This window comes from Megachile rotundata, chromosome 7 (assembly GCF_050947335.1).
Source record: "Megachile rotundata isolate GNS110a chromosome 7, iyMegRotu1, whole genome shotgun sequence".
NCBI lineage: Eukaryota > Metazoa > Arthropoda > Insecta > Hymenoptera > Megachilidae > Megachile > Megachile rotundata.
This window is the reverse complement of record NC_134989.1, coordinates 13,940,749-13,953,313: the sequence shown is the minus strand read 5'-3', so window position 1 is coordinate 13,953,313 and position 12,565 is coordinate 13,940,749. Positions and strand designations below refer to the sequence as shown.

The 12,565-nt window shown below is 46.0% G+C and overlaps 1 protein-coding gene across 2 annotated transcripts in view; it reads right to left on the bottom strand.

Moving 5' to 3' along the window:
* Positions 1–12,565, bottom strand: part of ed (hemicentin protein echinoid) — an 82,519-nt gene that overhangs the window by 14,327 nt on the left and 55,627 nt on the right. Inside the window, exon 1 of one of the 2 annotated variants that reach the window (XM_012279594.2) lies at positions 3,214–4,289. The exons of the other annotated variant lie outside the window; for it this stretch is intronic. Within the exon in view, the coding sequence (XP_012134984.1) occupies positions 3,214–3,448 (235 nt within the window). The 5' untranslated portion in view covers positions 3,449–4,289. Of the gene's footprint in view, positions 1–3,213; positions 4,290–12,565 lie in introns of those variants that run through there. 2 annotated transcript variants of the gene reach the window in all.

Sequence of the window (12,565 nt, the reverse complement as noted above, 5' to 3'; positions counted from 1 at the left end):
TGAGCCCCACTCTGGCTCGTTAGTTCGTCGAAGGTATCGTTCCTCTTTCTGTCTAACCGCCTTCTATACTCGACATCTCTTTCTAACCGTCCTCTCTCGCCTTACCTGTACGTACATATATACCGGCTACCCCACACCCCATCTTTTCGCTGCCTATGCACGAGTCTATATTTACGTCTGCTTGTCTCTCTATAAATCCATCCGCGCCGTTCTATCCCTCTTCCTTCGGCCTCCCCCTTCTTACCTAACCATCGACCCATCGTAGTTTACGTTCTCCCCTATATATACCCCTCTTGCTCCAACTTACCCGACGGCTTGTTTACTTTTCGATACCAGCTTTCTTGCTCGCGTGCCATTGAGCCAACGTTCGATTTCTTCTATCGTTTTACTATCTTTACGAGCACGCATATACGCTTCTAATAATTTCTGTCGCGAAATAGGTTTTCGAGAAAGTGGAACTTAGTGTAACGAAGCTCTTAAAAGCATTGTACATTTAAATGGGACTTTCTAGTTTTCGTCGTAGCCTGAGGCCATCTTTTCATGGCGCGTTGCGTACGCATAGCGAAGCGCACAGTAAGTGACGCACCCATAACGCTTTGACCGTTCGCGTTTGTATTTATAAACATTTCTAGCGAATGTCCCCGTTTCTGAATTTTAGGCAGTGTTCGTAAAAGTGTAATAAAAACTGTATCAACGCGATGGGAAACGTTTTCGCAATTTCTGAAGTAATAAAGTTTATCGTCCGTGAATATCTCGTGTATTCTATATTGCATAAGAAGATAAACATAAATAAAGATGCGGTGAGTAGGAGAATTTCTCTGAGCCCGATTGTGTAGTCGCGGATCTGTGCACGTGCGAAAAATCGATCGGTGTTTTGAAACGTCGAAATATGTGCGTATGTAACTGAAGGCTTGTATTCATCGAAGCGAAGAGCGAGGCGTCGTTAGCGTTAACGCCTCGTTCGTACGGAGACACCTGTGGCAGGCAGCTACGTCACGAGACCTAATACCGTCACAAGCGTAGTTTGGTATTTCCCGAATGGGAAGCTGCTACGAGGCGACCTGCTCTGCATACCCGACGAATTTACGACGCTTCTAAGTTAAGTGCCATCGGTTTCTCCTTCGGAGCGATAAAATAGCATAACGCCGTGGTGCTCGTTAGTTTATCAGCTACCGTAGCGTCTGAACGACCATATTGAAATCGCGGGGTAACCATTGGCCGAGCGAAAGGAGGCCTCTTACCGTTGCGCGGGAACGGAACGGGTTTTTAAAACGCGTTACGCGTCTTCGGAGATCTTCGCCTTTTGCGGGTAAACAAACATCGACTTCTACATCTTTTTCCTTTGAGGAAAGAAACTTCGATGGGTTTTTACATCGACACAGAATTTAATATTTGATGTTTTAAAAGATTTCTCATCAAATCTTCATGAGGAATATTTTTATTTTCGTTCAGTGCAAAAGTTCGCAAACTTTTGCAGAGTGTATGTTAAAAATAGAGAAGAGACAAAAATAGAAAATAGAAAGAGAAGAGAGGTTCCATTATTCTCGGATATTTTCGTCCCGTTTCAAATCTGTGTTTGGAGATTGCGTTCATGAAGCATGGCGATTTAGCATGCGATGTAATGAGCAGTAATGTATGATAATATAACGCGTATCTGACGATATAATGCGTGGCAATATAACAGACAACGTATACAGTGTGAAGTAAAATAATGTGACGATGTAATATGTCATGATACAACGTGGAAATACCAACCTACGATATAACGTGTACTAATATGATACGAGGAGACATGTCGCGTAATAATACAACGCGTGCGGACGCGATGCGTGGTAATATAACGTGTGGCGATGCAACACGTAGCGATTTACTGAGGCAGATAGAATGTATAATACAACTCGTGGAATTCGTGATACAATGTTGATACAACGTGCGATAATGTGTAGTTACTTCAAGTGTTAATGTTACAGGTAACGACATACTGCAATATAGTGCGTGGCGATAGAGAAAGTGGTAATCTAAGGAAGCATAAAAGATCATGCAATGTGTAGATATATAGGGAGTGGAAATACACTGCATGGAGTAACAAAATAACAAGTGGTGGTATAGAGTGTGGTAATATAACGAAAGTCCTTATAGCGTATGGCTATTAAATTCGTTTGACGTACAATGATGATATGACGTGTAGACATGTAACGTTTACAATATAACGCGGTGGTGATATTTCTTGTGGGTACAAAAAGTTTGCAATATAACGCGTGGCAATATAGCGCATTATCTAACGCGTTTGGTGTCTAATACGCGATACATCGCGTGCTATATAATGCCTAGTCGTATGTTGATTTAACGCGCGGCAATATAACCGATGGAAATACAATAAATGACTATGTGTATCATACAGTTGTACAATACATTGCGATATGACAGATGGCAATATAATGCGAGGTAATTGAACATACAGTTATACAATGCATTGTGATATGATACTATGGATGGCAATATAATGCGAGGTAATTGAACATACAGCTATACAATGCATTGTGATATGATACTATGGATGGCAATATAATGCGAGGTAATTGAACATACAGCTATACAATGCATTGTGATATGATACTATGGATGGCAATATACTGCGAGGTAATTGAACATACAGTTATACAATGCATTATGATATGTTACTATGGATGGCAATAAAACGCGAGATAATTGAACATGCAGTTATGCGATGCAATGTGATATGATACTATGGATGGCAATATAATGCGAAGTAATTGAACATACAGTTATACAATGCATTGTGATATGTTACTATGGATGAGAATAAAACGCGAGGTAATTGAACATACAGTTATGCAATGCACTGTGATATGATACTATGAACGGCAATAAAACAAGAGGTAATTGAATGCATTTGCAATGCAACGTATTGCGATGTAACAGAAACGAGCGTTACTACAATATAGTATCGAAACAACCACCTCCAACAGAAATCGGCTGGACCGGATTGGTGGAGCGAAAGGAGGCCTCCTCTTGGCCTCGCGCGGAACGAGTTTGTTAAAAGGACGCGTCTCGCTTGACTCGCTGGAAACTGCGACATACCGACACGGTACGTCGCAACGATCGCACGAAACAAGGACTCCCGTCGAAATTGAAACGTCGACTACACAACCGGAGAAGCGCATTGAAAAACGATCCTGCCGCGATACTCACCGTGATGCAACAGAAGCAGCCACGCAAAGGCGATGATCGCCGTGCTCGGCGATCGTCCGACTCGAATCCTATCCATTCTGTCGTTTAAACGAATTCCACGAGAAGTCTGATCGCGTCCGAACAACGAGAGACGCAAATTGCACGGCTCCATTCGAGCAGAAGGACAGAGTTCCGCGTTGGGCCGACTTTCACCGAGAATCGACGACGATGCGCGAGTTTCGCCAGCACGCGGCATCGATCCTATCGATCACGTCGTCGATCACGCCCGCCAACCCACTGAAAACACTGCACGCATCTTTCGATGTTCGTCCCGTCGCACCTATTGCACTGTCACACCTTCTCTCGCCGTTCTTACTCTCTCCCGTATCTGGCTGAAACCGAGTCGTCAGCTTCATCGACGATTCGAATCGTCGTTTCCCGATCGGACACCAGATCAAAAACTACCTGGAAGGTAGACCCACGCGCGTCGTTCTGCGATCCACTGCCTCCAAAGAATGCTCCATCTCACGGATGTTTGCCGTGCCGATTTCTCAACCGCTCTCCTCGACTCGCACGATCCTCATCGCGTGCGGCGAAACAATTCGAAAAGAGCGTTTTACGCGCGGTTTCAAAATGCCACGTTGCAACCGTACGACCGAAGATACTCCTTTTGTTCCAGCCCGGTCTTTTGCACGCACTTTTCGCACGCTTTTATTTCCGTTTTATGTCCGCGTCGATCCTGATGTACTCTCCTCACTTTCCTCTTCTTTTCAAAAGTACCACGTACACATAACCGTAGGAAGTCGAGCGCAGCTTACCGAAGGATTACATTCGTAGGAACTCGAGAGAAAACACTCGCAGCGATACGTAAACGATCGTGCGTTTAAATTCCCGATAATCCAAAAGTGTAACGCCAACACACTCCACGAGGGTCGCGCGACGACTGAGCTTGGGGTCGCATAGCATCGGTGCTACCCCCCACCGTAGGCTTCCCCTTGTTCGCCGAGTCCCCCACTACGTTCTCGTGCGCGCGTAAGCGCAGCGTACAACCGGTCGCCGATGCACGCTCGTCGTCGCGTCGGTTCGAGGTGTACGACGGCGGTGGTGGTGGCGATGGTAGGTAGAGAAGGTGGCAGCGGCTGGACGGAAGACGAATGCACAACGAGGATGGAGCAAAGTAGCACGGAGAGAAAAAAGAAAGAGCCGAAGATGGAGGGAAACGGTAGGGCATGATGAAGACGACGCCGTTGTAGAAAAGGGTAAAACGGCCGTTGGTTAGAGAAGGTAAAACGCACCGGGAACAGCTTGCCCCCACCGACCTCTGCGGCAGGTGGTTCCTACCGCCGTGGGCTAGGCCCATGGGACTGCCAAACCTTCGCGCGGCCGTCTGTCGTTCTGCTTTTTCATTGGCAAACCTGTTATCGAACCCCCGCACTATTTTTTCAACTCTGATACGGGAACAAACCACTGCTGTCAATTTCTGATAACGTTAAATTAAAGACGATCTACATTCGAATAGTTGTATTCGTTAGTAGAGTCGTTAGATAACTTGGAAATAATTGATCTGGACTTATCAAGATCTATCTACATAATCGATCCAAAGCACAGTTCATTAATCTACCTCTAGACAATTTTTAACCTTCTGTCTCGTAAATTTACGACCCTGGAAATGTACCTTGAAATGCAGCTTGAAACACTCCCTTTAAAGAAAAATGAGTGCAACTCCTACATCTCCCGTGCTCACCACTGTCCTTCCCTTCGGTGGGTCTCGCGATATTCTCCGAACCATTTCCTAGATGAATGATCAGAAGAAGGACCGGTGGTACTTGGAGGTTCGAAGGACATTCGGGTGCAGCAGGTGTCCGTTCTCGAAGGATCGCGCCTTTCCGCTCGATTCACCCCGCTACCTGACTCGAACTTTCGGCCATCTGCTCTTCCCGGCCCTGAATTCTCTATTTTTCTAGGAATAAATATATTCTCATCCCACGCGTAGATGAAAGGTGCACGCGGCCACGGGCATATGGTTCCCGTGGAAATTCGACGTTTCCCACCCCCGTACGCTATGATCTCTAACCGTGAGAGATCGAGGTTAGAGAGGGACGAAATGAAATCGAAGCCGGGTCTCGAGGACAGCACCAGTGAAGCTCGACTTTGCTAGGTGAACGTTCATAACTGAAACGGTTCGCCGATCAGTCTGGGTATTTTAAAAAAGCGGCTACAAGATTACAGAACTTTCCTCGACGGTGCTTGAAGTTCAAAGTAAGACATCTTCAACGTTTCTTTACCAACAAATCGAGTAATACGGATGGGACATTTATTTTGGAGTCAAGGAGCGGTCCATTAGATGACGCACATGTATGCACTATGCGCGTCTGGTAAGTTGACAGATGGACCAATAGGTTATGCATTGCTTCCAATTGCCAATTTATCAGACGTCAGGCATGCCTTGTAGCCTACATGTACATTCATATATGTATTCATGTATAGAGACTGTCATACACTACTACATCAATACATGTAGGTACTGATATGCATTCATTAATACATACGTACATTCGTACATATTTATATGCATGCATACATTCATATATGTGTGTGTATATTTATTGTATACGTCTATGTATGTTCATTCATCTATACATACATACATACATACATACATGCGTGCATTCATCTATACATACATATGTACATACATACATACATACATGCGTGCATTCATTTATACATACATGTACACATACATACATACATACATACATACACACATGCACGCATGCATACATGCATATATACATACATACATACATATGTAAATATACATATACATACATACATACATTTATGCATACATGCATACATTCATATATACATACATACGTACATACATACATGTATGCATTATTGCATAATGCATTGCATACATACATACACACATACATACATATATGCATACACACATGTGTACGTATACATACATGGACATTTTCATTATATTTGGATAGGGGACTTGTGGGATGAAGATGTGCAAACAAAAAAGATGGCAGATGAAATTTTGACCATTTTGAATGGAGTCCTAATAATACTTTTTGTAGAATGGTCATTGAAGTAAAAATCGAAGCGATCACGATTGGCTAGACGACGGGACGAGGCCCGCGAATGGAACGCGTCGAAAATGTGCTTAATTAAACGGTAACGATTCCCGTTCGCGGACCGTTAACGAACCTTCCGTCCCGCGACCCGTGGAAAACGGTCAGCGGGATAAGCCCCGACAGAATCGTCGAAATAATTGCGGCCACGATAATTGCGCCCCGATTCGAGCGTGATTCGCGTCCTGTCCAGGTGCTCTATAACTTTCGACCTCGAGGATTAAAAAGTGCATGATTGAACCCCGATGTCATCCGGCGGATGCGTCATAAACGGCACAGGAATATCCGTGATTGTCGATTCCTGTGAGGAGATTTGTTGCGCAATCGTTGCCTTTCTATCGTCCTCGTAAAAACCGACTATTTGACACGTTCAATGCCTGGGTAACAGCTGCACTTCCATCGCGATAAAACGACGGTTTTAAAAACATTTTTAACTCCGCTAAATACGTGTTTGTACTCGACGTATCGACTCCTATATCTTTCGACTACGCGCGTTTTATGGGTTTTCAGAAAACGTTTCTCTGAGACGCGTTTTAAAACGCGATCGAAGGGCAAGTCACGAAATTTCATGAACCCGAACATCTTAAGGTTGACTTATTTTATGTTATAGGTGCTGAAGTTTCATGAACCCGAATGCGGTAAGGTTGGTTTATATTATGAATCCTCAAGTTTCATGAACCTCGAGGTGTTAAGATTGATTTATACTACGCATTCTGAAGTTCCATGAACCTGAACGTGTTAAGGTCTATATCGCAAATCCCGAAGTTTCATGAACCTCGGAGGCGTTACGGCCGATTTATATCGTACCTCGGTTTCACCCGAAGGTGTTGAGGTTGCTCTACATTATGAATCTCTGAGGTGAACCTCAACGTGTCAGAGTTCATTTATATTATAAATCCCGAAGTTTCGAACTCGTTGAGGTCGATTATAAATTTGAAAAGTTTCACGAACGGCACCCTGTATAATTCGCTTAATTCCTCCGACTCTGCCCGGAGCGGGCAATATAAATCGGCGTTTAATCCTAGCGGATTTAAATAGTGAACTCGTAACGTTGAAGAGGTTCTCTTTCACTGGCAGTCGGAGATTACCGAGGCAAGGTTACAGTGGAAGAAAAAGCAGCCGTGTCGGCGCAGCATCCCGTGGCCGCGTCCAGTCACGCGAACCATTAAAGATGCAAAGGCCCGGAGGCGAGCAGATGGTCCCCGAACGGAGAAACGAGAATCGAGAGAAGCAACAGCCTGGACTCGGACCCCGAAAGCGGCCTCTGGGCTCACGGTGCTCGGCAATCACTAGGAAGTGGCAACACTGTTGTACCGCGGTTACGTTCTTACGGTCGTGCCGGTGACCGAGAGCTCCCTTCCCCGAGGCCTGCACACGCTTCTCCTCGAATCTCGCCAGGTATACTTTTCTACGCTTACGTTCGGAGAGTTGCCCCCTTCTCGTCCCTTCCCGCCTCCTTTCTTTCCGTTCCCTCTTCTTCTCACCCGCGCCTACCTTCGTGACTGCCTTTCGAAGCGACGACGTCCGACAACGTCGCTTCTCGATCTTGCAACGCCGTCGGGCCGTTCGGGCAGACCTGGCAACCTTGTGCATCGGGCCCCGATACACATCCATCCACCAACCAATGCCTCGGCTATTTGACTTTCTTACCGTTACCATTCTCGCACGTGCGTTATCGGCGCCAGCCTTTGTTCCATGATCACCCAGTCTCTCTTTCTCCTCGACGAGGACATTGGCCGAACACGCGCGAACCTCAAACAGTCTAACGCGGTTCGATGACATTGAATTAATCATGAGTTCCCGAATCATCCTTAGCTTGACACTATGATAACGAACGTCTTCCCCGGATAGCGGGGTTTAATCCAAGAGATGGAGCATTTCTGCTTATCCATTCCATAAATTGTGGGCTAAAACACGAGAGCTCTTCAGACGCAACACGCTCGGTTCTTGGAATCCTTATGTTGGAACAGTGTCCGTTCTTCCACGCCTTTGCCGTCATCAAGAATCCATGCTTTCTTTGAAGGGGAATAATAAATTTACCAACAGTTTTATCTAAAGCCTGACTAAATGTGTATACGTCTTGTTGTCCCAACGCTTTCTTGATATTAATGCCTATGAAAAAAATCGCATCCATTTTCTAACCACCAGACACAACGCGCGCTTTGTTTCTCCTCTACAATGGGATATATTTCGGTCCAAACCGGTCAGACTCCGAATACCTGCGTCCAACCGCTCTCGCGCTATAGCACCGCGACGCCGGGGACGCAGGGGTAACGTACATTTAGGTATAACGCGCCTTCTGTTGATTAAAGGGAAAGGCATGCGAGGAACCTTTTACTGTTTGACTTGATTTTGGGAGAAATTAGGTGGAGGCTAGTTTGAACATTCTTGTTATGGCAGATTGGTTTGGGGAATATGGGCAAATACGAGTGGTTAGATTATTAGTTATTGGTGGAGGTAGGATTTGATAGGATGAGAAGATAGCAATTTTAAGGCAGGATACGGTAGTGGTATAATGGAGACAGCGGTGATCTAATGCGAGGGATTTGCACTCGCGGCGATATAACGCGAGGAATGGGGTACGTTCGAACGCGTCAACATTTGTGATCTAATGTGTTGGATATTGTCGCGTTGCGATCTAATGCGTGATAACTTGGGGTGTAGCTATGTAACATGTGGCGATATAACATGTGGTGGATTGACACGCTGAGATTTAACGCGTGGTAAATTGACGCGCTGAGATTTAACGCGTGGTGAATTGACGCGCTGAGATTTAACGCGTGGTGAATTGACGCGCTGAGATTTAACGCGTGGTGAACTCACGCGTTGAGATTTAACGCGTGGCGATATAACGCGAGGTGTTGGAACGCGCTGAGATTTAACGCGTGGTGAATTGACGCGTTGAGATTTAACGCGTGGTGATATAACGCGTGGTGAATTGACGCGTTGAGATTTAACGCGTGGTGAATTGACGCGCTGAGATTTAACGCGTGGTGAACTCACACGCTGAGATTTAACGCGTGGCGATATAACGCGAGGTGTTGGAACGCGCTGAGATTTAACGCGTGGTGAATTGACGCGTTGAGATTTAACGCGTGGTGATATAACGCGTGGTGAATTGACGCGTTGAGATTTAACGCGTGGTGAATTGACGCGCTGAGATTTAACGCGTGGTGAACTCACGCGCTGAGATTTAACGCGTGGCGATATAACGCGAGGTGTTGGAACGCGCTGAGATTTAACGCGTGGTGAATTGACGCGTTGAGATTTAACGCGTGGTGATATAACGCGTGGTGAATTGACGCGTTGAGATTTAACGCGTGGTGAATTGACGCGCTGAGATTTAACGCGTGGTGAACTCACACGCTGAGATTTAACGCGTGGCGATATAACGCGAGGTGTTGGAACGCGCTGAGATTTAACGCGTGGCGATATAACGCGTGGTGAACTCACGCGCTGAGATTTAATGCGTAGCGATATAACGCGTGGTGAATTCACGCGCTGAAATTTAACGCGTGGCAATATAACGCCTGGTGAATTAACGCGCTGAGATTTAACGCGTGGCGATATAACGCGAGGCAATGGACCGCGTTATGATCTAACGTGTGATGATTTAACACGTTAAAATCTAACGCGTGATTTAACGCATTTCTATTTGTCGCCTGGTGATTCAACGCTCGATAATGGAACACATAATTTAACGCATTGAAATCTTAGCCATAGTTATTTTACACGCAGCCGTCTAATGTATGGTGATCTTATTCCATGGTCATCTAACCTCGTAACAGTACTAGCTGCAATACAACGCATTACAAAACAACGCAGTCTAATGTGTGGCTTATTGTCACCTTACCATGTTGCAATATACCATGTTGCGATATAGCACATAGTCATCAAATGTTATTCCATTCTCATCTAACGATACGATCTAATACGTTGCAATATAACTCGATGCAACACGTTGCGATATTACTATCAAACCATTGTACCAAAGAAGTAAAACTTCTTCATATGCATCGCCATTTTCCGTAACGTGCTACCTGGAACGAGGCTCGGGCACGTATGCACCCACGCCTCGCCCATGGTGCTCATCCATTCCGTCGCTTTCCCTGCCCCCGCCTTTCGTCGACCTTGGAATTCCTGATTCCCAGGCGTCCCGCGTCCACCGATACGTCGCGGTGCCCGAACAAATACGAGGTTGGTGCTCGATGGACACGCGAGGTCGCGCGTAACACGCGTACCGCTACGCCAATACCGATATTGGGCGTACTCGTTCACGGTACCGTGGGCAAACCTCGTGTCCCGTTTCGGGACACGGAAAAATATGTGTAACGTCGAGGGGTCAGAGCGTAGAAGGTCGTGAGCGAAACCGCATGGCTCCGTGAACGGAGAAGCAACAAGAGGCCCTTTCATTCGGTGGTCGCCGGATCGGCGACAAAAACACGTCTCTCCTCCGGTCGAGGAGGTTAAGAGAGCGCTTATCGCGCGGGTAACGTCGAGTGCATTCCTGGAGTCTGTCGTCGTTCACGAGTTTAACGGAGAGAGAAAAAATGGAGCACGGACCCGTGCATGGTCGTTTACGAGAAGGAAATAGGTGGAGAAGAAGTAAAGGAAGGTGGAAATAAGGGAGAACACGTGCCTCGTTAAAAACGACCGGATATCGCGATACGTTCGAGGAATAACAGAAGCTGTCCGGAGCGCGCGAATCCTGGTGGCCAGGCCTATATTTGTATGTAGGCGAGCGGCGACCAAGGGAGGCCATCGAGAGGGTCGCCGAGGGCCGAGAGGAGCTGAGCGGCTGGCCGAGCCAGCCAGAACAGACGGAAGGAAGGCGGAAGAGGGGAGAGAAGAGGATGCAAAAGGTCTTGGGTTCAACGTTTCCTAAGAGACGATCGAGGCTAAATTTAACCCTGTTCGCGGCACCGTACAACAGATACGAGAACCGCTTTTCAGACCGAACACCGTCAAAATTCTCCCTTTGATTGGCGTACTCGATCGATGCCTCGATACCGCTGCCGCGGCTACTAGACGCGACAAAAACGAAACCCGGTAGCTGCCGCGCGCCGACACTCGTTTCTTTTCGTCTTTCTCACAGGGGAAAGAAGGTCGCGTTTCCGGGAAAACGGCTGCTATGTACAGTCAAGAGCAAACGTCGTTTCTCCAACGAATATGCGATGATGACTTCCGCTCTTTTAGGAATTTTTATGAACCTCGGCACGAGGTAAAATTCAGGGACCACGGAACTTAGAGACTTCGCAATTTAGGAACCACGGAAAAAATTACTAACTTTGCAAATAAAAATTTCAATAAAAAATATGAGGTTTTACTGTACTTAAATTTTGTCTCCATGACAACTCGAATGTAGCGAGCCCGTTAAATTGGTGGTTTGTTTACACACGAAAGTTTGTTTTTTGGCAACTATTTGTTCTTCATTGAATTCAACGTTATTTCATCCCATTCGAGCAACTCGCAGAAGGTTAAATAATGTTCAACGGAGCTCAACGGTTAGCTCGCCGGAGCAAACTTAACCTATAAAACTAAAAATTTCTGAAACTAAACTGAACCTGTAAATGGCGAGTTTCAATTCGCGTTATTTGGACGAATTTGCATGTGCAAATCAAAATTTTGAAGTTTCGCGTCCCAGTTTGGTTACAGTTAACCGTTCGATATTTTTGGAGCCGCCCTTCCATCACGTTTTAATTGATTAGCCCTGAAAGTTGATTGACCGATCCGCCGTTCGAAAACTCGAGCACGAATATTTTCATCTATAGTTATTCGTTGGTAATCGGTGGAAAAACCATGAAACGTAGTTGTTACATATGCAACGGCCTTTAACCGAGCGCAACAAACGCGCAAAAGCAGCTGAAAATATTAATAAACTGCGCCGGAGATGCGGTAAAAAGTAAGAACCCGTACGGTGGAAATTTCAAGCTGAAAAGGAGGAAGCGCTCCGGGGCATTTTTCCGCTGAAAAAGGCGAGAACTGACAACAAACGGTACGAAGTCGTATAAAATTAAACATATTCTTCCCGAGAACATCGAGTTTTCGAACGGATTTTTTCGCTCGTAGTTGTCGGACGATGACGGGATTTCCTTGCGACGGCGTCGTCGAGGATCTCGTTTCGTGCCAGGAACGGCTTATCGGGAAGATGGCGGGATAAGGAGGTCCTAGCAATTAAGCGAGTTGTCGAGCAATCAATTTGGAAAATCTGTCGTCTAAAGGAA